This window comes from Amphiura filiformis, chromosome 3 (assembly GCF_039555335.1).
Source record: "Amphiura filiformis chromosome 3, Afil_fr2py, whole genome shotgun sequence".
In the NCBI taxonomy this organism is placed as follows: domain Eukaryota; kingdom Metazoa; phylum Echinodermata; class Ophiuroidea; order Amphilepidida; family Amphiuridae; genus Amphiura; species Amphiura filiformis.
The window spans coordinates 42,791,403-42,818,256 of NC_092630.1; the positions used below are offsets into that span (position 1 = coordinate 42,791,403).

At 36.9% G+C, this 26,854-nt stretch overlaps 1 protein-coding gene across 1 annotated transcript in view; it reads left to right on the top strand.

Moving 5' to 3' along the window:
• The window catches only part of LOC140148555 (peroxidasin homolog), a 125,622-nt gene that overhangs the window by 92,219 nt on the left and 6,549 nt on the right, over positions 1 to 26,854 (top strand). The window contains 4 exon segments of the mRNA XM_072170550.1: positions 4,336 to 4,605; positions 9,438 to 9,704; positions 13,156 to 13,229; positions 13,231 to 14,795. Coding sequence (XP_072026651.1) covers positions 4,336 to 4,605; positions 9,438 to 9,704; positions 13,156 to 13,229; positions 13,231 to 14,795 — 2,176 coding nt within the window.

Genomic DNA, 26,854 nt, shown 5'->3' on the forward strand with positions numbered 1-26,854 from the left:
TGTCATTAGGCTTGCGGATTTGGCTGAATGAACTGAGCCCATGACTATGCTAGCATACCTGTTGTGGATAACCCATGTGAGAGCAATAAAGTCCCAGCGTTAGTGAGGCATAGAGAAAAATAAATAAGAAAAACACTTTTTTACAGACATAGATATCATGATTCATCAGAAATAGAGAACCATGAAATATGCTCAATTTGCATTTGTACAGTCGGTACTTCCCAATTGTATTAGCTTTCATTTCATGCCGCATGAGGACCAATAGGATCTCACAATTGCCCTTTTTTGAACAAGTACATACTTTTTGTCTGCATGGGAAGTTATGGAGAGACGCTTATCATATCAGGTGGAGGAACTCTAGACTGCAAATGAGCAAAGATAATTTTGTTTTGAGGCCAATGCTTTGACCCTTCTGTATGGGTTATTATTTGCCCATCTTGTTTGCTAGGATGTGTGTTGCAGAGCCACAGATGCACCCACACCTCCACCATACACATGAAAGACAAATAGATGTACAGGAGCATATCCAGGCGGAGGGTTCTCTTGCACCCTGTGGTGAGAAATCATGCAAAATGAGCCATTTCAGCCAGTCAGCCTCTGGTTTTACTCCGAGCCCCAGGGGTAGCTGGATAAGCCCCTGATGTAGAAGGCGCAGTGAGAAAAATAAGGGGAGGGGAAAGACATAGGTAGGGAGAGAGGGGGAGGCAGACAAAGTGGGAGATAGAAACACAGACAACAGACAAAGACAAGGGTGAAGAAGATCAGAAAGATAGGAAAAAATAGATAGAAAAAAGAGAAGTGGAGAAGAGCCAAGTTTGAAAGAGGGATCCACTTGGGAATACATTATGACATCATTTACAGTCAACGTTTCCTGTTGTTAGTAGATATTTGTAGACTTTAAATCTAGCCAGCAGCATTTGCCTACACATACACCGGGTATGATGCTATTTTCATTCTGGTCCGGAAGTGTACGGCAAACTGGGGGAAGAAGACAAAAAGCCACGCATGTGGTAGTTTGCATGTGTGGCAAGAACCTAGAGTCAACTGACTCATTGTAGGGGGTTCCCTAGCAGAGGTCAGTGTTAATAACATGGTAGACATTGGCAAATATTAAGATGTCTGTCACATGGTGGTGAAGAGGATAGCTTCATTGCACACATCTTACATTTCTTGCCTCACTTGCCCTGTACGCTGCAGAAATTAATTGACATTCGATATAGAAATAAGGCAACAAAGAAAAAAACATGTTCTTTGCGTGTAACTGACCCAGGTTTTGCATTTTGGGGAATTTGACTGAAATTTTGTAGAAAATCAGAAAATTTTCAAAATGTGTTTTCAAATTGTTCCGATTTGTCAAACTTTCTACGATTTTCTAGAGGCATTTAGCTTGTGACAAAAAAAATAAAATGCAGACCCTTCTTGGAAATTCCATCTGTCTGTAGAACTATGTTACTTTTTTGTTGCCTAAGCTTAAAATATGGCTTATGTCTCTATTTTGCTTTTTTAGGGGGGGCAATAAAAGTAATGGTAATACATGTAACTGTGCTGCAAACCAAGCTGAACAGTGTCTCATGTGTTTTGACATTAAAAAAACTAAACACATTCTACAGGTCTTCATTGTCATCCTTTTCCATGAACAATTAATTAACGATTACTAACAGGTGCAACAAAGACATGTATACAAACTCTCCACACCATACAAAGTCAATTAAAATGATAATTGCCTGGTTGAAATCCTTAAACTTGTGGGATTTGTCACTAGCACTAGACACTATGGACCACATAGCCTCATCCCAATGCCATAATTCAATAATCTCAATTAAACAATCGTAGAGCAAAATTTGACCTCAAGTTGCAGAGTATGAGTTTGTGTACCCAAATTTGAAAGGTCATTCAATGAATGTGCAACTGTATTGGGGTTAAAGAATGTGCCCTGATAGATGAGCATGTTGTGGATCCTAGTGAGATGTTTTGATGGGTGAATCTATATCTCTCATACTTAGGCAGTTATTCCCCAAGGAAATTTGGCCAAGTTCAGGTTTGGATGGGTACTCAAGTTGTCGACAGATTTTCTTTCCATGATGACAAAAGTACAGGTTCATTTCAAGTGGCAAAGTTCAATTTATTCCATTCAACAATAACAGCCCAAGTTTGGGAGAATGAGTTTTGGTACCCAAAATACTGAGTACTAAAAGTGTATATGCCAATTGGGGTTAAAGAACTGTGTCAGGATGATTGAGACCATAAATTATGCAAGTATAGGAGACCTATAGCGCAATGCTACATGTGCTGTTTAGCCATTTCATCGTTGGTACTCAAGTTTAATACATTATGATATTGAATCATATGTCATGAATTGATTATATGGAACATGAATCAGCATATCAAGTTATTTTAAACTTAGTGATTTTAATACTTCTTGAAAAGTTGTGGATGGAATATATTGTTATACCAAGCATGATGAATTTTGAGGGAAAATCAGCATTTGATGTGGCTTGATTGGGAGTAATATGCTTTAACTTTTTAACTTTTTGAATCTACTTTCCTCTCCTTTCCACATATAACTATAATTGATGTCATGCCTAATTGATATCTCACAGAAATAGCAGAAGACAGGGTCATCAAAGGCTATTCCAGTTGCAATCCATACACCCCCTATGGAAGATCAAGACCTTAATCTGGTCTTGGGAGTGTGAATTTCAAATGGATTTAATACCTGTATGATTGACTCCATTTGATATCTACACCCCCTGTGTGAGAGATTAAGATCATGTCTTCCATAGGGGGTGTATGGATTTCAACTGGAATAGCCTCATACATAGGCATGACAGACCAAGTGCAAGCTTTGTCAAGCATATTGGCAAGGCTAACACTGTGTTGATGAATGACCCAGAGATAGTTGTTGAGTGACTCTCAGGAAATAGTGACAGGATAAACTAGACACTATCAGGCTCTATCTAATGGCCAAGAGAAGGTCGCTTGCCTTCATATTAATCTAATTTGATGATGGTCAAACCTATTTATAATCAACTTTGTGTTTGTTTTTATGTTGCCAAAACTAAAGACATTAGCCCTTCATCTAGGTCATGGGCATATTGTTAAAGCTTTTTTTGTATGATTTTAGAATATTTTGACATGGACTCGAGCTGGTTGGTACTTATCTGCAGTGGAATAAATGTCCAAAATATGTAGCCTTGAAAAGCATGTGCCGTTTTCTGAATCGCAGCATAATACACTCGTGTGTCGGGTCTTGTGTAAGGGTGGCACAATCAAAATGCTCTCTCACATACAAATATGCATTTTGTAATCACTACAAAACTTGAAGCAACACAAGGCATAGTATCTCTAACCCAAATGTTAGCCTCAAGACTAAGTTATTAGTTAGTCAGCTTTTGTGAATACTTAGCATTTTTACCAGACATAAATTTGATACAAATGGTTTCCTTTCAATGTAATTTTACCTCCCCATACCAGGCACATCCTAGACTCCAAAGTACCTTCCTATCCCTAGACTACCTTCCAAACCCTTCATTTGACAGCAACAGCAACATCAAAAGAAACTTGCTTACTCATTGTGATGTTTGTGCCCTAAGAACAACTGGTGGTTGGCTTTTATCCAATACTAAATTATAGTTAAGTTCATGTAAATAAAACATGAAGGATCTTATGTGAGTAAACATTTCCCTCAGCCTCCTAGCATGCAAAGTGATGTGATATTTATGATTGGTTGCTTTGGAGGGAGAGGGAATATGTCAGCAAAAATTATAGTATTTCTGTCAGGCTCTTTCACCCTATTTAAGCCTGATACCTGGATGTAAAATAGCATTACTTGCAGGAGCAAACAAGATTTTACTAAAACAGTTTACTGAATGCGTGATGGAACAATCTAGTATTAAAACATGGAACTCAGTCCAAATTACCATGAGAGGAATGTGCTACAAATATGTCTTATTTTTAGGCCTCTGGTATATCAATGACCCCCTTTTCGGTAAATTTTGGTGTAAAATGTTTTTTTTTTTTTTTTTTTCAATTGTTTTGAAATAAATTACCCTCTTTGTCACTCACCTTCATGGGTCTGCTTTCAGATTCACTCTGATTAATTTGGTAGTTGATGGCAGGAAAATATTGTATGATTGAGAAGCATAAAAAATCAGAAACAATATACTTCAAACAAATATTATATTATTATAATGGCAACAACAGAAATCTTAGATTTGCAAGAAAAATGGTATAAAATGTATTATTGGAGGCACTGACAAAGTACTGGTAGAACTTCCATTTAGTGCGATATATACTTAATGATTTATTTAATGCATTTTTTCATTCTTTTTACAGTTCCTCCTGTATTCACCCAGTCCCCAAGTGATCTCCAGATCATCACCGGTGCCACTATCCGTCTTCCGTGTTCAGCATCAGGTGATCCTGACCCAATCATTACATGGAGCAAAGATGGCATACAGATCACTGAAAGTGGCAAGTTTTCCATCAGCGAAGAAGGACATTTGGTGATCCGTGATGTGGGACCTGACGATCAAGGACGCTACGAATGCGCTGCTAGAAATAGTATTGGTTATGCTGCGACTAGTATGCAACTCACAGTTATAGGTAAGTTGTAGGATAGACTTAGTAGATATTTAAAGCTGAGTTTATACTTGATTGTGAATCACACACATGCGCTGTGTTTGCCTTCATTTTCAGAGTGCCAAGCCAATAGCTGCCAACCGATCAATATCGCTTTTGCAAAAACTTGACTGGCCAGCCCTACTTGGAATGTTCATCTGCCTGTAGAACAGGTGTTTTTTTGTCGCTTGTCCTGCAGATACTTTCCCTTTTCATTTTCAGCTTTTCTCAAATTGTTTTTGTTACAGAGTGCTATAACCTGGGCAACTGAATTAAAGTCAGTTAAACAATTTTTATTTTCTCTTAGAATTTGGCATTTCCATTCATGCACTCAATTTTACAATGGTATAGCAGTTTGAATTTGCCTATTTTAAGGTAGCTGTGTACTCTCAGATACGCATGTAGTAAAAGTGCCATAACTTTGTAATTATTCACGCAAGACATGTAAAAGTATACATTTTTATAAAGGAACGTTTTTTTTAGTTTTTTGATATTGGCCTTATTTTTGGAGATATTGACTATATAAGGCATCAAAATGAACTTTTTAAAATTCACTACCGCCTATTTGCACAAAATGATGCCTAAAATTGGAAATAGACCAAAATAAAAAAAAATGAGAAAACCGTTTCTTAAGTCAATCATGCTTTTTATGATGAGCGTAATTGCTTACCTATAGATGCTGTATTTATTGAGTTATCGTGTACCTAAATCGTCATTTTACCGAGAAAATGAACATTGAAATAAAGGCCGTTGAAGTTTAAAGTGGTCACATTTTGCACTTTGATCGAAGCTTACAGGAGAATGCGTCAGTTCTCGTTTTTCTACCTTGCATTACGTGAACATCGGGTAAATCCACAGCCCCTTGAGAAGTTTGGGCGAAATCTATTCATATCTTGATGTTTAAATCGGGGGAAAGAACTTGAAAAAAATCACATTTTATCAGCTAAAACGGAGCCATTTGACCGCTAGGTTTTTGTGAAATCAGTGCTTCCGTGGTGTTTCCATAAGATGCGCCACGCTTGCAGATAAGCGTCGCGTATGCCTAGCGTATCTGTGCATTACCAAATTGCGCGATTCGCAACGCGATGCGTTGTTGCGCGCGTGTACCCTGCTGATACAACAAAGATTTTCTTTCCTTTTAAATTTCAAACACGAGTGGAATAGTGAAATAAAATCCTTAAAATATTGCAGTTGGAGTTTATAAATCTGGATTTTCATTCCTTGTATTTATAAAAAACATAACAAAGTACAAACATAAAAAAAACTCAATTTCGCGAAAGAAACAATGTCTAGAGTACACAGCCGCGTTAAGTGGATTCAAGCTTGACCTTTGTAAGAACTTTATCTTATGGTGACCCTTAGAATCGTGAGTGTATAAATGTAATGTAAGGAAGCACAAATTAGGCATGTTTGGAGAAAATTAAGTTTGAGGTTTTGCTGAAAAAGGAGTACAGGTTTGTTTTCTATTGTCCATTAACTCTTAATCACTCATACCTCACAAGCCAAGATCAAATGCCAACACTCATAATTTTCAGCTAAATGCAGCCTGTTTAATAAATCTAATTTAATGTATTAGAATGTAAATTGAAAAGAGTCAATTATAAAATTGAAGACTCATATTGCTTGAATGTGTCACGTATCTAACAAATTATAAAAATGATGACTTTGTTTTGAAAAATGATGTGCATCTGCAAGGAAACATGCAAAGGAAGTCAAAATGTCATTTATAGTTCGGTGGGTTTGTTGTTTAACATTTGCAGCCCCACGGTATTAGTCCTACTCTCCAGAAACAAATTGTCCAATTGGCCTCATAACTGCTAAATTGTTCATCTAAACTATATAAAAGTATACATATTTAGAATGGCAAAGACTTGACAAATCCATCTATTTTGATCAACTTCACCAAAAAATAGAAATGTGGACAAAAATCAGGTTTTTTTATGATTTTTTGGCCAAATTCTTCAACCAATTTTGGTGATAATTTAATCAAAAACCTGTTATACTCAAACATTTTTATTTTGCCCTAAAAAATTTGGGTAAGAAAAACATGTTTTTCTTTATTTTCTCTAAAACTAAGCATTTTTGACCTCACAGATGGATTCACCAAGGCTTTGCCATTCTAAATATGTATACTTTTATATACTTTAGACCAACAATTTAGCAGTTATGAGGCCCAAAAGTTTCCATAATTCCAGGGTTAAGGCCAGAGTAATGGAAGACACATTCGTCTACGACCGAATTTGAGATTTTTTGATATTTATCAACACTAAGATGTATTCTTTAACTTGAAACTGATAAATTACAACTTGCTAATATTTATGCGTATTTTTGCTTGATTTATTTCACTCTTTTCAACTCTAAAAAGTCACATGGCTCAAGACAGCTTAGTAAATTGGCGGAAATAATGAGTCAGAAATGCGCTGAATCTGCGAAAATATTGTGACGCTGGCGCAACTCTCTGCCGTATGTCCAACGCAGTCAAGGTGCATTCGGTATGTTGTTCACGCCAACAAATGTGGTGTAAACAAAACAAAAATTTGCAGTCAAAATGCCACTTAGATTTTTTAATTATTTTGAATTTTGACGCACTGAAAGCAGACATTACAGATTCATTGATGCAAAAAGATGCATATTTAGACCATGCACCAGATACAGCTTTTACAAGTGTGAAAGTCTTGCCGTTTTAAAATTTAAGGACGTTTTGTGCAGAATTTTGACATTTTTTTTCTAAAACGTCGATTTCTCAGAGTTCACTTTTGACAATATTGCGCGATTTTTGTGACAAGATAACTCGAAAAATATACAAGCAAAGGGTAAACTTTTTGCACTATCCTTTAGAGTACATCATAGTCTAGGGAAGGTTTTTCATTTTTCAAAATATTTGTTTTAAACAAAAATATACACCATTATGTGCAATTTTTAGCTTAATAGAGTGACAAAATGGCTTTTTTCACATGTTTTTTTCAATATATCAAAAAAGAGACGAATTTCAAAAAAATAAAAAAACCTTCCCTAAGTTCATGTCTCTTCTTCATGAAAAGCTAACTGATTTTTTTTTACTCCGAACGGATTTTTTTCTAAGTTGTCACAAAAAATTGTGGTAAAAAGTGAATTTTGTGATTTTCTCAAAAAGCGTGAGATTTTTGAACAAATCTGACGTCACCATGGGATTCCTTGACTCATTTCCTTTCCAAAAATGTATAGTTTTATATACTTTGGACATACAATTCAGAAATAATGAAGCTCGAAAAGGTCCATGTTCTCTCCCATTACTCTGCCCTTAAGATAGCCTTGATCAAGGCTTCCTCCTTTACTTTTTCTCTATTCATGCTCTTCATAGACCCATGTATAATCAGTGGTAGAAGTATACTGGACTCTCTTAGATTTTTTGTGTAGGATGAAACTTGCTACATGAGCTTATGGAGGAAGTGTGCCTTGTGGGTGTGGGCATCTTGCTCAAACACTACCCCTGCAGTGCACCGTATGCCTGGGGGTAAAGTAAGATAAGAAAGTCCACTGTGACACTATCTGGCCTAACAATTCCAATGTCAAATAGATTTTTACAAAGTTATGATGGTAAATAATTATTTTGAAAGAATAACTTCAAAATTTTGAAACAGAAATTTTTGGAAGATGTGGCAAAGCTTCCATTTTGCATTCAATAACTATGGACGCCAAAGGACTTGAAGCAAGTCTAGGGTTAAGACCAACCTTGAGGTCTTTTATGGTGTGAGTGGAACCACATATGACATATACATCACTTTATTAACAAATCCTTTGTAAGTGGTAACCTGGTCAATGCCACCTTAAAATGATGACTTATTAGTGTCACCTTAAGCCTACAAATTGCTTCATGGTGGGGGTAAAATGTCAGATACTAATCTTTTCTCTCCAGTGACTTGTCAATGTAGCAAACAAGCAAATTATACCCAATTGTAGTGAATTAAATGTTAATATGCTCTAAGTGATTTAGCATGGGAGGTGATGTTGGTAAAAAGTTGAAAAAGTCAAATTTGGAAGGAAGGATTTATAAGTACTGTTTGTCTTTGGCAGTGATACTCCTTTTTGAAAATAATGTCTAATAATTTTTTTATATTTTGATAATTATTTTTAATGATTTTAATTTGTTTCTACCATTTTTCAAATTGAATAATTGGCATGGAATTAAAAAACAATTATTGTCTTTGTCTCACGTGAACTGAAGAAAACATGATGTGCATGGATTGTGAATCATGTTCATTTATTGAATTTTATACCAATTTTATTTTATCTGATTGGTAAACAAATTCAATCAACCTTTGCAAAAAAGATATTGCATGTCTGATTGAGAAGTAAATTACAGCCATCTTCGATGTTAGCACAATTGTTGTGGTAGACTTATTAAAAGTTATGAACAAAAGTTTATTTTAAAATTGGGAAGTCTAAAGTTAATTTTTTATTACTTCCATGGTCTGTGCTGTGACATGCGCAGAGTGTACGCGAGAGTAAACACAGAAGTGATAAACAGTCATGATGATTGGTTGATCAACGGTCTTGACAACAAGATGGTTGATCCATTGGTCACCACTTCTATGTGATCACTGATCATGATCACCAGTGTGTACCTGGACCATGGAAGTAATAAAAAATTAACTTTAGAGGTTTGAAATTTGACAAACAGCGTTTGGTACTCATAAAGTGTCACAATAATTGTGGCTCATTAGGGTGTGCACGTTGATCAGAGCCAGGAGGTTCCATTCTTCTCTGGAAGCTAGTATAGACATGTCTTTTTATAATTTTTGTCTGTAAATAAAAATTATACTCTTCTTTTGTTTTAGTACCATTTGATGATCGAAGAGGTGATCAGTTCGTAGAGGGCGCCATCAACCAAGCCATCAACAATGTAGACCGAGCTATCAATGAGACACATAGAGAACTTTTTGATACAACTAAACCCAAGACCCCTAATGACCTTTTGACCCTTTTCCGTTTCCCGTCAACGGAGGCTTCAAGCATTGCAAGAGCTGCTGAGGTTTTTGAACGAACCTTGCAGCTGATTCATGAACGCATTGAAGATGGGATGAAAGTCAACCTGACTGGTATTGGTAAGCTATCAAATTAGTTCTAATTTTATGAAAGTGAAGTAAGTTTATATCTTTCAGGTTACAGGGTGACAGTCTGTAGGGTAATTATTCTGAAAACCCAATTAAAGTAGTATAAACCATAATCCTTATGCTATACCCAAACCCTAAACTTCACCCTGACCTATAACCTAACCAAACCCAAACCCTAACTTTAACCCTAACCCTAGCCTTACCCTATCCTTAACACTAACCTTAATCCTATTGCTAACCCTTAAAAAATGCCTGAAACCCTAACTTTCTGACTAATGACCCTTCAGACCAATAATGGCTGTTCCCTTTTCCAGTCCTACTCAAGTATGCTATCTAAGCCACAAATAGTGCTCTGGTAGTGACTGAATGTACTTTTAGCTTTAACAGATAATTTCATCTTTTATGTGACTAAAAAGGATATGAGTGAATTCCAAAGAGATTAAACCCAAAGAGAACCAACTCACAATTGCCCATGCAGTGTGTAATATTATGTATAATAAATCTACAATCTTGATCTGTCATGCATGGAGGCCAAGGTAATGTACCTCCAGCATTTATCAGCAAGAGACTGAAATTGAAAGATAATTTTTGTCTTTGAGCTTGAGTGTTACACAGGTTACAAAGCTGTTCTATTCTTCAATCTTTCTGTAGTTGGCCAAAAGTTAATCCAGCTCTTTTAATGGAATTTTGGATTGTAGGTACAATAAAAATTAAAGTATGCAGCAAATTTTAAAATGCATAATTGTATTCACTTGGCTTTAGAGTTATCAGATTATTACACTTTTACTTGTTCACTCATGATTTAATTTGCAAGGATTTTAATAGTAGGTTTTATTGAATTGATGCAGCCTTAAGAACTGTTGGATATCATACTACTCTGTACAAAAGTCACCAGACTTGACACATTTGCTAAAGTTTGTTTGCTTTATAATTGCAGACATTTTTTGTTACTGCACACGTCAACAAAGTCCCCATTTACACTTGTATAAATTCACATAAGCACTTGCCATTCACACATTACACAACACCCAGGTTTACACATCTCTACTCAAGGAAATGCAGGGCCCAACTGTGTGCACGCTATTCTATATCACATGTTATGAGTATGAGTCCCAAATTCTAGGCCAAACACACTTATTAAAAGATGTAAAACATAATTTTCCGAACCATGAGTTCATGTAGTTAACAAACTTGAATTTAATTAGCTGAAAATCTTTGAAATTGTTGTAGTGAGAGAATATTAATTGTGTGAAAGTTACCTTTAGTATTGTTGGTATATTCATAGACTACCCGTAGTCCACTTGCCCATTGTGCATACTCTGGATATTGTATTTAAGCTTAAAACTCTGATTTAATTAATGTGTGCACAATTGATAGATTTTCACATCTGATCAGTCACCCTACTCCCTCTGTTTGTTAGCTTCCCAAGTGGACTACTGACATTGCCTTGCGGTTAAGATTTTTAACACGGGACTCTATGGAATTGGCCATGATGTAATGCATCTTTAAATGGATCTGCCTTGTGATTGGTCGCCCATACCTCGCTATGGTTTAAATCGTCTGGGCCCGCGCCATTACCATTAACTACACCGTAAACAACTGTCTGTGGTATTTGCGCGCTTTTGTGTTGACGCTGCGAAAGTTAATCTCTCATCAAACATCTAGCGTGTACTCGTGGTTAATGGACTGATAAACAAGTATGCGTGACAGTGTGTTTTTAGAGAGCAAAGTCCAGGGGGTAAAGTTCTGCTTACAATTCAGAGTTCATAGTCGAAATTTCGGGGTTCGCTATCAATAAACTGGTAGATTCCAAAATCAGAATTGTTCAGTATTAAAGTGAGCTATTATAATTATGCAAGATAATGTTGCATTCAATTACTTTTATTGTCACTAATCGTCTGATATTTTTAACTCTTTATGACCATTTTACTATTGAATACTTTAATTTTAATAAACATCAGTATAATTTTGAGTTCAACGAAATGTGTTCATCATGACTAATAATAACATATTTTTAATAAAATTCGACTATGGCATAGTCTAGTATATTCATATTCATATTCATTCATATTTATTTATATCACTTCGCAGCAAAATGCTTAATTACATGGAAATTGCATTATAAATTGCACTAGATTCATATCATCAAATATACAATTTATGAAGACCAAATATAAAACATTAAAATGACTGAGAAACAGATTAATGTGATATGTGGAAATAATAAAAACCTTAATAATAAATTTTAAAATGCAAAAGTTTGCAAAATGTTTATACAAGCTAATTCCCAGGTTTGCACATGTATCTCTACTCATGGAATTCACAGCACATCCTGTTAGATGATAGAAAAGTTCCTATCCATGAGTTAAGGGAGTCATAAATCGATTGTAATGGCAAATTCATGAGTCATGACAACAGATATACCAGGAGTAGCTAACAATTGAAAGATACTCATAATATGGTTATAAATTTACTACTTTAGGGAAATGAAAGGTTGATACTTTGAGCAAAAATGGAATTAGTCTTATTCCTGTAATAGGAGTTACTTTGTTACACTGAGTTGGCTGAATCATGTTTCTGTTGGAATGTTCTATTGTTTTGTGTAGTGTTCATTTTGATAATTTACAGGGCACTGTAAGTTAACCATTTCAGTACTCATTATTATTAGACTAAGTATATGGGAAATTGGGGGAGTTGATGACAAACAAGGGTTCCAAATAAGTGGGAATTAACAAATCAATTATCAGATTTTCATAGAAGAGATTTGGACTCCCCTGAAATCACAGATGATTTTGGTCAAATGAGAATTTGCTTTTTGCAAAGCATGATCAAATTAAAGGTGCAGGTTTTATATAGTGTTTTTGTTCCAAATGGTTTATTATCCCTAAAGGCATTTTCTTGGAAAGAAAAAGTTTTTGCTTTTGGAGTAATAACCAATATACCATTTTCTGACTAATGCCCCTTCAAAATCAATACCTTTAGGAGTAATGCCCTTGCTATCAATTTCGGGCTTATGGCCAGTCAGAATAAAAACTTTTTGGAGTAACAAACTTTCTGAGAAATAATCTTTCGGAATAATAACCTTTTGGAGTAATAGGCAGCATTTTCGGACAACTGACCCTTTACACTAAATACCTTTTAGACAAATGACCCTTGAACAAGAACTTTTTAGGTTTATGGCCTTCCATAGAAAAATGGTCAAAGACACAAATTTGACAAATGGTCCTTCCGAATAAAAAACATTTGGATCAAAAATGTTTTGGAAAATTATTTTTTTCCCAAAATTAACCCAGGCACTTGTCTCTTATTATTAATATTAGTGTGGATGATCCTTCAAAGGGTCAGCAGGTAAGGTTATACAATCATAAGGTAGCAAACTGATCCAGTCAATTTATCATTACTTATTTACTTATTTACTCACATTTTGATGGTTCCATTTCAGAATTTGCTTACAATGATTTGGTATCACCCAGGTTCCTCAACCTCATAGCCAATCTATCAGGATGCACTGCACATCGCAAAACAAGTCAACTGTTCCGATATCTGCTACCATCGAAAATACCGCACACCAGATGGATCATGCAACAACCTTCAGCATCCAGAATGGGGCGCATCGCTGACTCCCTTCCAACGTCTGCTTAAACCAATTTATGAAAATGGATTTAACACACCCGTCGGATGGAATGTGTCGCAGACGTATCACGGACATTACAAACCGAGTGCGCGTAAGCTCTCCCTGGACGTAGTGTCCACTGAAACGACAACACCGCATGCAAAATTCTCGCACATGCTTATGCAGTGGGGTCAATTTCTGGATCATGATATGGATTTTACGGTGACTAGTTTGAGTAGAGCCAGATTCAGTGATGGATTAGAGTGTAAAGATACGTGTGATAATCAGCCTCCATGTTTTCCCATTAACATACCAGCGGATGATCCCCGCATCAGGAGAACGAGGTGCATGGAATTTACACGATCAAGCGCCGTCTGTGGCAGTGGAGTAACTTCAGGATTTTTCAATACGATTATGCCAAGGGAACAGATTAATCAAATTACATCGTACATAGATGCCTCAAATGTATACGGAAGCACAAAAGAAGAAGCAAACAATTTGAGAGATTTTACAGACAATTTAGGCCGCATGAAAGTAGGTCTATTAGTAGATTCCTCAGGGAAACATTTATTGCCATTTAATAGAGACACACCTATTGATTGTCAACGAGATGAAAATGAAAGCCCGATTCCATGTTTTCTTGCCGGTGATTTCAGAGCCAATGAACAATTAGGACTACTTTCAATGCACACATTGTGGATTCGGGAACACAATAGAATTGCTGCTGAAATTTTAACTATCAACCCTCATTGGGATGGTGAAAGAATTTACCAAGAAACACGTAAAATTATTGGTGCTGCCATGCAACATATTTCATTTACTTTTTTGTTTCCCAAAGTGTTAGGGCTTGAAGGAATGGAATCACTAGGAAGATATGAAGGCTACAATCCAAATATGGATGCCTCAATTTTGAATGCATTCGCTACAGCTGCATTCCGTTTTGGTCATAGCATGATTCAGCCATTCATTAACCGATTGAATTCAACTTTCCAGCCTATAGAACAAGGCAACCTCCCACTACACAAGGCTTTCTTCTCCCCTTATAGAATTGTTGAAGAAGGTGGTATAGACCCAGTTTTACGTGGTCTGTTCGGCTCGTCATTGAAAGATGTCAATCCGGAAGAGATGATGAACACACAACTTACTGAACGTCTCTTCGAAATGGCCCATACTATCGCCTTAGATCTTGCTGCTCTTAACATTCAGAGAGGTAGGGATCATGCTCTTCCAGGTTACAATGACTGGAGGACCTTATGTAACATGACCGCTGCCAGAACATTTGATGATTTAGCGGAGGAGATATCAAACGGAGAGTTACGCGATAAATTGGAACAGTTATACCGTCACCCAGGCAACATTGATCTGTTTGTTGCTGGGTTGTCTGAAGATGCGATTAGAGACGGGCTCCTTGGACCAACATTCACATGTATTATTGCTAAGCAATTCCATCGGTTGAGAGCTGGTGATAGGTAGGTGCTCATTTTATTTTATCTTAACCCTAACCGCCTAAGGGCTTTTTTTGGCGAAGGGAAGGAAAGAAGGAAAGAATAAAGAGAGAAAAGAAGGAAAGAAGTTGTTTGCTCTGGGTGGGATTCGAACCGAGACCCCTCGCATGCCAAGCACTCGGTCGGCGACACTTTGCCACGGGTCTTGGGCTTAAGCTGGCCAGCTGAAACCGTGCCTATATATCACTTAGGGCGATTGCGTCATCACACCACGTGGGATGCATGCACGAACAGCGCATATATCAAGTAGTATTTTGTAGTATTCAGGAGGGTTAGGGTTAATATGTGATGTGATCTGTGAAAACCCATCACATGGTGACATGTTTAAATTTTGAGTTCTGTAGGCAATAAACATGGAAATTTATTAGAACTCTTTTTAGAACTGATTTCATTTTGTACTTCTAACTTCAGCATCAAAAGTTATGAGCAAGGATTGAAAAAATAAAGAAATAGTTAATCTTTATTATTAATTTTATAAAACAAAATAATGCAACATATGAAGGTTTTTCACAGATCACATCACATATCTAGAAACACAATTTCAAATTGAGTACTAGATGGGGATAGTTACTAAGTGTTTTTAATACTTGTGCATCCCCAATTATTTATTTCAAAGTTAAAACAAAATGGTCAAGATATTTACTCACAAGTGTTACAACGGTATGAAGCATTTTGTTATGTGTAGTTAACTTAAATACAGTTATCAATTGGGTGTCTATACCAGTATGGGTGAACTGTTTAACCCAATTTCCCCACTTACTATAATTAATAGCCTCACTTGACACATTGTTAATTAGCCTACCTATAATAGGTATGACTATAGTTTTGGTCACCCACCAATGGCTACTGAGTAGGTGTTGATAGACAATTTATCATGAGCTTATAATTATTGTCATCAAATAATTTTGAAAAAAAAATTCACACAGTGTATACTTATCTTAAAACTACACCCAAAATTGAAAATATTGAGAAGTATTTATTTTTAGTAACATGACCGTCCACCATAAATGGGCTGTAATTTTGGTGTTTTCACTTTTTGAGATATTAAACCGGAAAATTCTCCTTCAAATAAGGCTAGATTATATGGGTTTATAGAGCAATAGATATGACAACTTACAATGACATGTTAGATGTCCCTATAATACTTGATTGAAAGGGAGTAAAAAATTGTGCATTTGAAAATTCTTTGTTTTCTGTTTTTTTTTTTTAAGATGTTCAATGGACCATATCTTTGACTTGTTCAGCCAACATTATGGCCCCTTTGTAGTGGGTGGTCACATTTTTGGTCAATGTAAAAAGAAAGCCAAACTAAGTGATACTTTTAACAGCAAAGAGTGAAATTGTTTTAAAATATTTGAAATATGGATATATACCACAAACTAATCTTCCTGTAGACAGGTAAATCAACCAACCTGTCTGGTGACGTAAGTATCCCCCCTGAGACTACATGCAAACTTTATGCATATCATAGGCGCATGCAGTTTTTCTAGATCGACTCACTACAGATCACAATGGCCCCATCTGAATGGCATAATTCAATGACCTCAATTAAATAATCAGAGTGCAAAATTTGACCTCAAGTTGCAGAGTATGAGTTTTGTACCCAAATTTTAAAAAGGTCATTCATTCAATGAATGTATCAATGTATTAGGGTCAAAGAACTGCGGCCTGATAGATGAGCATGTTGTGGATCCTAGTGACTTATCAAAATAGGGCATCATTGTTTTATTATTAAAGCCATAATATACAATTTTAATTTAGGTCATATTTTAATTTTGTTATTCTTTGCCAAAATGATGAAATAATAATTGTAATATCTGTTAGGTTTTCTGGTCATTTTAAGCCAAAACATTGAGGTAAAATGCATGAAAACCCACTTGCTATCTTGGCCACTTAACTGTGGTGTTCTATGGGAGATTTAAATATCTTTACAAGACAATTAATTCAAAATTGCACTATTGTCCTACAATCCCATTTCATTTAGCCAGTTCCAATTATTATGGGGGGTGTAAGTTGGGACATGTGCAAACATTACAAATATGCCCCACAAAAAACAGGTTTGGAAACAAAATAACCTGATTCATTTTAAAAGATAGTACATTGTGTGTTATGAATTTAGTGATATGGTATACCACTGATATCTGTTTTTGTCCTTATATGTTTCATTATTACATCTCCATCCAATGTGCAGCATATAGAATGTATTTCAAGACACGAACATCTCAGAATTGAAGTATTTGACAAACATGATACAAAATAGTTTAGAAATGGTCGCAATTCTCTTGTGATACATCTTTCATTGGCAACCAGACATTATCATGTGCCAAATTATGATGGATTTCCTGGTGCTAACTCAATTGAAGCTTAATGGAATTTTTGCACTGATGTCATTAGGGGAATGTTCCCAGACATTTTAGCCCTACCATGAGATTAGAATCTCAATGGAGTACAGGATAACATTGCAAACAAAGAAAAGAGAAAACAAGAGGAAAATATTAAAATTTGAAAACATTGGTGATCAATCTTTCAGTAGGCTATCAAATAAAGAGTCTATAGAGGGTTTTATGAGGAGCAAAAGTGAATACCCAAAATCAGTCACTTGAGTAACGCTAATGTGCATTGTTGAAATCATTTGCTTCACCAATTTCCATGATTGTGGTTGCTCAAACTCTTAATGGTATGGTTGACAAGATATAGAAACAACAAAAACACTAACATGGAACTCATATTTTTACCATTATTTTGAAATTGATTTTAACAAATATGAATCAATTTATTAAGATTGCAATCAGAGATTGGATTTGTTTACATACTTTTTTAGCTAAAGAAATTAGCACTTTTAAGTAATAGCAATGCCAGATTGAGGCCTACCATTAAAATGATATGTTTCCAAATTTTGAGTTGTATTGCTTTAGTGGTTTTGATATGAAAAGAAAAAATGTGCCCGATAGGATACGCTTCCGCCGTGGTTACCACAAATCACTATGTTTTTGTTCACACCATAAAAATGAAAAATATTGCGGGCATTAAATTTCACTAGGATAATGAGAAAATTATGAGCTTTCTTCTGATACCAAAATCTCAATTTTGATGAAAAATGGGGGATGAAGCTGTTGATTGGGGCACAGACCTTAATGTGTCATTTGTTTTTGCTAAGAAATTGCAATGGTTTGGCAACATTTTCTGAGAAATGTTTTTAATTTGATCATTATTGCAAGTAAATAACAATAAATCCATGTATCAACAACATGTTGTGGATCTTGGTTTGTAATTAGCCAGATCTGTTTTGTGTGTCACACAAAGCAGACGACGTTGGACGACATTATTCAATGTGGCAACAGCCAAAAGCGTAAACAAAACAGACAATATGACGGCAACACTGCCTGCACGTTGGACGCAATCATTTTTTCCTGAGCCATGCGTTTTTAGCTCTATTGGCCCCATTACAGAAAAAAAATGCACAAAATATATTTCCCAGTGCAATGTAAACATTTTCACATGAAAATAAATAATTTTAGATTCAAAGAAAAAAGAAGAAGAAAATTGCCGGGGTGGGAATCGATCTCGGGACCCTCTGCGTGGGAGGCGAGACTCTTAACCATCACACCACGAGGTCGCATTGGTATACGTGGGGGGAATTTTCAGTACATATCGTAACATATCGTGCGTTATTCATACAAAAAATTCAAAAAAACAGTACTTACAATGAGGTTCATTGTCGAACCTCAACGGATTTAAACTGATAAAATAGTGCTTGATAACATGCATACACTTTTTGAATTATTTGAGACATCAAAATTCAGCCAATCTTGGCCGCCCCGACACAAAGCATACACTGTTGACGGTATCATGAAATATATAGTTTCGTTTTGAAATAATTATGTACATGCATATAAATTCAAAAAAAAAAATACAGAATTATTTTTTTTTTCTTTGAATTGGATCTTCTAGGAATACAACAAAACTGACAGTCACACCCAATTTTAAATGAAAGGCCAACTATAAAATAACTTATTTTCTTTGAATGTTAACTACACCCATACTATCCTAATTAAGTATTACTAGTGGGTTATAACCGAGTACTAAACTTTGTTTACCCTTGATATAGGATTAAGTGGAAAATAATTATTTCTGCCATTTTCAGGAAACTGGAAGTGATTTTAAGGCAAAACATGAAATGAAGTTTTGGCAATTCAAATTAAAATATTCAAGTTGATGGAGACAGCCCTTGAATTAACCCACGGCACCGACGGCATATTGCCGTGGGTGCCCACCCCCATTGCCGCAATGCCCTCAAAATATGTCCTTTACCGACGGCAGTCACTTGTCGTGCCCTAAATGAAGTTGCCGTGGGTGCCCTAGCCGGCCAGCCCTGCCCTTCATTATAAAATCATTAACAAGTACGGTTAAATCCCAGCAAAATTGTGGAAAATTAAATCGAAAATCTTGAACACGATCGCTATTTTGAGCATCGTAACCCAGCTATCAATCATAGTATACGCAATAGTTTGTTGTGAATTAATATTCATTACCCCTACGTAAGCTTACATTCAGCCAATCACATCGGCTTTTATACAAAATGTACATTATCTGGTTGCTAGAAATCTGACTTCATTTTCTCGATTGGTCAGAGAAATACCTTCAACGTACTATCGACCAATCAGAAACGCTGTTAAGTAACTAAGCTTCCTCGACCTCATGTCTTGAACAAAATCTGAGTGCTGGGCAAATCAATTCTCTCGATTATCAAACATTGACTTCCCATTGCAAACCGATGGCGATACCCTTCCGGTATCGCCTTATCTTATACATGTGAGCCCATCTCTAGATATGTTTTGCACGAAATAGTTTTTATCCCGCTAATTTGATCAATATTATTACCAAAGTTACAGCTGTTTCATCGCTGTTTCCAGTCAGTTTTGCAGCTCAGAACTAGGGATCGCAAAATTTAAGTAAATTAAACTGTTGATTTTTGATTGTTTTGTATTATAAAGCAGGTTTAATTTTAAGCAAACAGGTTAGTTTTAGTGTAAAGTTGAGAGTCGAATTTTACTTTGGTGTCGAATTCAGCTGACGGTAATGCATTTATTTGCTTTTGAAAAATTGCCTTGGTACCCTTCTCAAATTTTCAACAGTTGCCTTGATGCCCTTTTGAAATATTACAAATTGCCGTGCTGCCTTGCCTTTTCAGTGAAAATCCACGGCAATTATCAACTTGCCCTAAAAAAGTTGCCGTGCCCCTTCAGATCCTTAATTCGAGGGCTGGATGGAGACACATAGTAGCAATGCAACCTCCAGACATGCAACTATTCACAAGAACTACTAAAGCGCCGATTTCCCTATTCTTAGTTTATAAAGTGGGATTTCCCACTCCTAAGGTGGGATAAATCTCTATAATATTAAAATTCATTTCCTAGAGGTTGTTGAAAGACATATTTCCTCTCTTAATATTACAATTTTGTTTTCCTGTAAAACTATAGGAAGCAGTGTAATCAATATTTTGCCATATTTTTATAGGGAGGCACATTATTAGGTCAAAATATATTTTATAGAATTAGAAAGGCACACTACTAGGTCAAAACTTAATAGTATGTTTGTTATTATTATTATTATTTTGCAAGTTTTAGATATATAAATAAAAAGATATGAAATTGATTTTGGTACTGGTCTACTCCTTAGTATTCAATTACGATAATAACGATTCTGAATGTACCCATCATGAAGAATCCGATTTATCCCTGCAGAGAAATGCTAGCGTCCAATGTTGACCTCGTGTTAAAGGTCGTGGCTCGTAGAGGTCATCACATTTGTTTTGATGGCTGGCATGTAGCAACCTTTGTTTGGATCACGTTTTTTCGGCCAATCAGAGCGGGCCATTTTGTTTGTTTCGTTGCTCAGGTCGCAAAAGAGGAATCACATCACTATCAGCCTTCATTGGCTTCGGTCAGAAGATTTTAAGATACGTTCACGATTTAATTTTCGCGGGGTTTTTTCCCCGAGAAAAACAGCTATCTTTGATTGATATACATGCAGACTTCATCTTTTGATTTCATCATTTGATTTCATCGTTATTTTCCAAGTCGTCGTGATAAATAGACGAGTTATTCTAGACCTGAAAAATTGTGGTCGTGAATTTTATTATCAACATTGGAAACTGATATTTCGCGGGGTTTTTCTCTGCGATTCATGTGAGTAGAAAGTAACTTTTCTTTCATCCGAACTACAACAGGATTAAAATCTTTGACTGATATATATGCAGATTTCTTCAATTGATTTCATCGTGACATTTCGGGGTCTTTCTGCGATTCTTGTGTGAGTAGGAAGTAACTTTCTTTCATCCGATCTACAACGGGACTAAAAGATTCAAATATTTAATGTCAGCGGCCTGCGGAAAATTGGACTTTACAATTATAATATTTCGTCGTGATTTTGCTAGAACAGAGCAAGATGGGGAAACGTAGTAATAATAAAAAGAACCAGAAACAAACTCCAAAGTCAGTGCAAGTTGGTCGAGCGTCAGACAATTTATCTACGGACCGACAGACTAGAGCTCAATCAAGAGCGATTAATCAGTTGCTGAATGTCAATAATAACAGTGCGCTGAATGTCAATAATGGAGCTAGTACCAGTAGTGGCAGTGCAGAGGTCACACATGCACAGAACAGTGTACGGCAAGTAAACCAACTTGACCAAGGACAGGTACATGTACCACAACAAGGTGATCAGCGTGATCGTGTGATTCATGAGAGACAGGATAATGTTCAACAGTTACAGCCGCCAGTGGCGCAAGCGGATGCACAAGAACAGTTACCAGTATTGCATCAACAACAACAACATGATGACGGAGTGCTTTGGGTACAACAAGACCAGGTACAACCACAACGGGTACAAGCTTACGAGCAGCAAGGCCAAGGTCAACATCAACAGATACCGGTGATACAGCCCGCTAGACAACAACAGGGTGTAGCAGATCAATTGCTTACAGGTAATTTTCGGGGTACCCGTGTTGTGAATCAATTAAATGGGTCAATGATTGAGATTAGTCGTGCAAATCCTATTGATTCGATCAATATTTCTCATGCTCATCAAGGCCCTCGTGGAAGTGTTGGTAGTGCTAATCAGGCAATGGCAGTAGCCTCTAATCCTAGCAATACGTTCGCCAATAATTTGGTTACTGCTAGTGCTAGTAATGGAAATGCAAATAATGTTGTTTATGATGCAAATGTCAATAGACCTATTGTAGCAAATAGTACTTTGGCTAGTAATATTTCAACTGGAGCTAGCATTGCTAATGGTATTTCAAATAGTAATAGTAGTAATAATAGCATTCAAAATTTAAGTTCTAGCAATGTACATGTAGATATGAACATGACTTTAAATGATCAGATGCAATACGGGTTCAACCCATTGGTGTCGGCTTGCAGTCCCTTAGGCACCGGCATTCCCCAATCAATGCGGTCAAAAATAATTAATGGGGAATATGTGAATTTGGCACTGCTTTTGGAAAAAAGCGACCCCAACAGACAAGTTGAAGAAGATCACGCACTATCCTTGTCTATTAAGGATGGGGGGAAAATAGTTTGGAAGAATGATAAACCAAAGAAATTTATCACGTCAATTCATGGATGGACAAACGCCTTCCTCATTTTTAGTGCTATTTATTTGGAGGCCCATCCGAACCGCGTGCAAGAAATTCTGAAATATACACACTTAATTAGGACAGCTGCTTCTCGGTTTGGGGGGTGGGGGTGGCGAAGCTATGACCAGCAATTCAGAATGAGACAACAAGGTCAGCCTCAAAGGTCATGGGCGGCCATAGACGCAGAGTTATGGGCAATCTATGTCGCTGTACCTGCAGGTAATACCTATGATAGCTTTCATTCTGGCTCTTATTCTGGGTCATACACCAGCCCCAGAGGCTTCAATAATCGTCCTTTTCGTGGGAGGGGGACATTTCGAGGTATTACCCGACAACATTTTCAAGGCAGAAATTTATCCGGTACAAGTTCAAAACAAAGTTCAGGTCAAAGGGGCGGGAGAGGAACAAATCGGTCAGTGTGTTTTGACTTCAATGGGCGAGGATGTTATCGACCGTTCTGCTCCTATCCCCACAAATGCTCGCAATGTGGAAACCAAGGCCATACGGCACTCAGTTGTAGAAATGGGGGAAAACAAAGTGTTGAACACAAATAAAGTCAGTAACAGAGTTTCAAAATGTGTAGCAGGTGCTGCTAGTTGCATTTGTTGTAAATACCCATCCCCAATTAAAGTGAAAAATCTTATTCCGTTGCTAAGCGAATATCCAGATTCAGGGTCAGCAAAAATTCTTAAAGAAGGGTTTTTAGTTGGGTTTAAATTGCATTATGCAGGCAACCGGGTAGCACGGGAAGCGCAAAACTTACCGTCAGTTAGACAGTTTCAAGTAGGGCGGTTGAAAAATTAAATAAAGAAATTAGCGCTAGCCGAATTGCAGGCCCATTTGCTGTTAAACCCATTAAAGATTTGATAGTTTCACCGATTGGGCTAGTGCCCAAGTCAGAGCCCGGAAGTTTTAGACTTATCCAGCATTTATCATTTCCAGAAGGTGGGTCTATTAACGATGGAATTGAACCTGAATTCTGTAAAGTGAAATACGCATCTTCGATGATGCAGTCCGGTTAGTTGTTAGTGTAGGGAAAGGCGCCTCATGGCAAAAGCAGATATCAAGTCAGCCTTCAGGCTTTTGCCAATACACCCAGATGATTTCAATTATTAGGCATGAAGGTTTTAGGCAAATATTATGTAGATAAAGCTTTGCCAATGGGGGCGTCGTGTTCACCGTCCCTCTTTGAAAGATTTTCAACCTTCATCGAATGGGTTGTAAAAAGGGCGGCGGGACAGACAGAGTAACGCACTACATGGACGATTTCTTTTTTACGGGGGTCAAGGTCAAAGGTCATATGTCATGTAGTCGCCTCGTTAAGTGTTTTGAGGATATTTGTGAAAATCTGGGTGTGCCGTTGGCCCCAGAAAAATCTGTAGGCCCGGAAACAAGAATGACTTATTTGGGTCTAGAAATTAATTCAGTGAAGCAAGTCATTTCAATTCCTCAGGACAAATTAGAGAGTATCTTAGTTAAAGTCAAGACATTGAATTCATCAACAGTTTCCTTGAAAGATTTGCAATCCGTAATCGGATCACTTTCATTTGTGTAAAGCGGTAGCCCCGGAAGGGCCTTTTTAGCAGATTAATAGACCTTACTTGTGGGAAGAAAAGTCTCAAAAAATTCTGTTATCTGAAGGAGCGAAAAAAGACCTACAAATGTGGATTCTATTTTTAGAACACTTCAATGGAACCACTATAATCCCTGATCAGATGTGGTCAAGTGAAGAAGCATTGCAGCTTTTCACAGATGCAAGCGCACAATTAGGATTTGGAGGATTTTTTAAAGGCCAGTGGTTTCAAGGCAAGTGGCCTGTGCAAGTTCAGAATCATTCTATTGCTTGGTTTGAGTTCTTCCCGAATGTGGTAGCGATAGTTTTATGGGGTGACCAGTTAATAGGGAAGAGAATTTTGCTCAGGTGTGATAATCAATCAGTTGTTGCAATTATCAACAAACAAACTTCGAAATGCTCGAAAATAATGAATCTAATGCGTTTTTCATTCTGCAGTGTCTTAAGTTGAATATTGCATTTTCAGCTAATCATATACCAGGTAGTGAAAATGAAATTGCTGATGCCCTTTCGATTCCAGGTCGATCGGTTTGAAATTGGCACGGAAGCAGAAACAGAAGGCAGAGTAGTGCCCCAATTTCTCTGGAAGATCTAGCTAACGAAAGTCAGAGATTGTTGAAAACGTCAATGGCAGCAGCAACGTGGTCATCATATAGCGCAGGTGTAGAGATGTTTTTAAAATTTAGGGATCAGTATGGGTTGTGTCAAAATTGGCCAGCTCCCCAAAATCACATAGTCAAATTCATTGCATTTTTATCTTTAGAAGGAAAAGCTCCGTCATCAATTAATGCACAAATTTCAGCCTTGGCTTTTGTCCACAAAATTAATGGTTGGCCAGACCCAACAAATAGCTTCATTATAAAAAAGTTGAAAGAGGGGTGTAGGAGATTGGACCCTCGGTGCGATTCAAGGCTTCCAATTACTCCAGTTTTACTGGAAGATTTGATCAGAAAGTTACCGTGCATTTGCAAATCGCAATATGAAGTTCTTTTGTTCAGGTCGGCATTTCTTGTAGCCTTCTTTGGGCTCTTAAGAATTGGGAATTTACAGCCATAAAGAAAACTGGCGACACATCAAGAATTTTAGCTGCAGAGGATGTTTCTATTTCAAAGTCACAGGAAATTCTAGAATTAAGAATTAGAGTGTCAAAGACAGACCAAAGGGGAGCGTCATCAAGAGTGAAAATTGAAAGTTCATCCTTAAGTCAAATGTGCCCAGTAAAAGCGGTGAAAGAATTTTTTAAGGATAAGGCCTAACCGCCAAGGCCCCTTTTTATGCATTGGGCAGGTGATCCCTTGACGTCATATCAGTTTGTGAGTATACTAAAAAGGCCATTAAACTCGTAGGACTGTCACCTAGTCATTTTACTGCCCATAGCTTTAGAATTGGGGCAGCTACGGCAGCATCATTGGGGGGCTTCAGATGAACAGATAAAAGAAATGGGTAGATGGAAATCAGGAGCTTTTCAATCATATATTAGACCACAAGCCTTAGTGAATGCAACTAGGATCTTCCTTTGAAAATCAATAACAATTGCAAATTAAGTACTTCACCTGATCGTGATGAGAAAAATTCTCAAGCTTTTGTTTTAATTTTATCAATTTCATTTCAGGTATATATCACTTGTTTGAACGAGAAAATCTCTCAATAGAAAGGAGCAGCATATGTCGTCAATCATCTAAGATTCGATTGAAATTATACATGTAGAGTAAATGTATTTAAGGACCTAACGTTGAAACAAAATTGTTTATTTCAGGTAATTCACTTGCGGATAATGGAAGAGAAGCTCTCTCAACGATTGGAAGCAGTATTAATGTATTTTAACTTTAAGGAGTAGGGGCGCTAGCCTCATTGCCAGTTCGAATTTACTAAAATTTTTGTTCTCTCCCATTACAGACCGGCGTGCATGTACTTGGATAGTCGGGGATAGCATTGTGAACAGGGCGGGGAGAACAAAAGCTCAGTTGCATGGTGGAGGCTTGTGTATTTGGCGTGGTAAACCTGGCGGAAAGTTTTTTGATCTCAAAGAGAGAATTTGTGTTCTTATTAACAAGCTAGCCTTCCCATCAACGATCATTATACACATAGGGACTAATGATATTTTTTTCGCTTCCATCGGGGAAATCAGGGCCATGATTGAAGAAAACCTGTTGGCCATTAGGGAGCTCCTTCCTTACACTAGGATTATATGGTCCGATATTTTGTTTCGTTTGGGTTACTCAATGGAAAGATCAAAAGGGCAGGGGTCGCTGCACGAAAAACTTGAATAAATGGGCACACAAGATGTGCAGGGAGAAGTTGGGCGGCAATGCACACATCATTCGTTACAACAACGTTCTCCACCCAAGTTTGAACATGGCCGACGAACACGGGCCCATTTTCGAAGTTTGACTGCACCCATCCCAACCCAAGGGGACTGTTGATCATGCGGCAGCAGATGGCTAATGCCTTAGGCTATTTCAACAGTCACCCACAAAATTTTGCATATCCACCGGGTTCAGAAGAATGGGAATAATTAAAGAATAATATGAAAAGAAAAGGGGGGGGGGGTTTAGCATGTTCCCGGCATGTTCATACCAAGAACATGATGGGAGTGATAAATTGACTTATATATTGAATTATGTCAAAATAATTATATATGTACATGTAATATTATGTTATTTACAGTACGAAAATGAAAGAATAATATAATAATTAAAAATATCCTTTCAATTTTAAAAAATTTTTCTAGGAACTTCTCCTGCAAGCTCGAGAATCTCTCACGGGCTCCAGCCAATTGCATCAAATATTAAATCTTCTAATTAATAATGC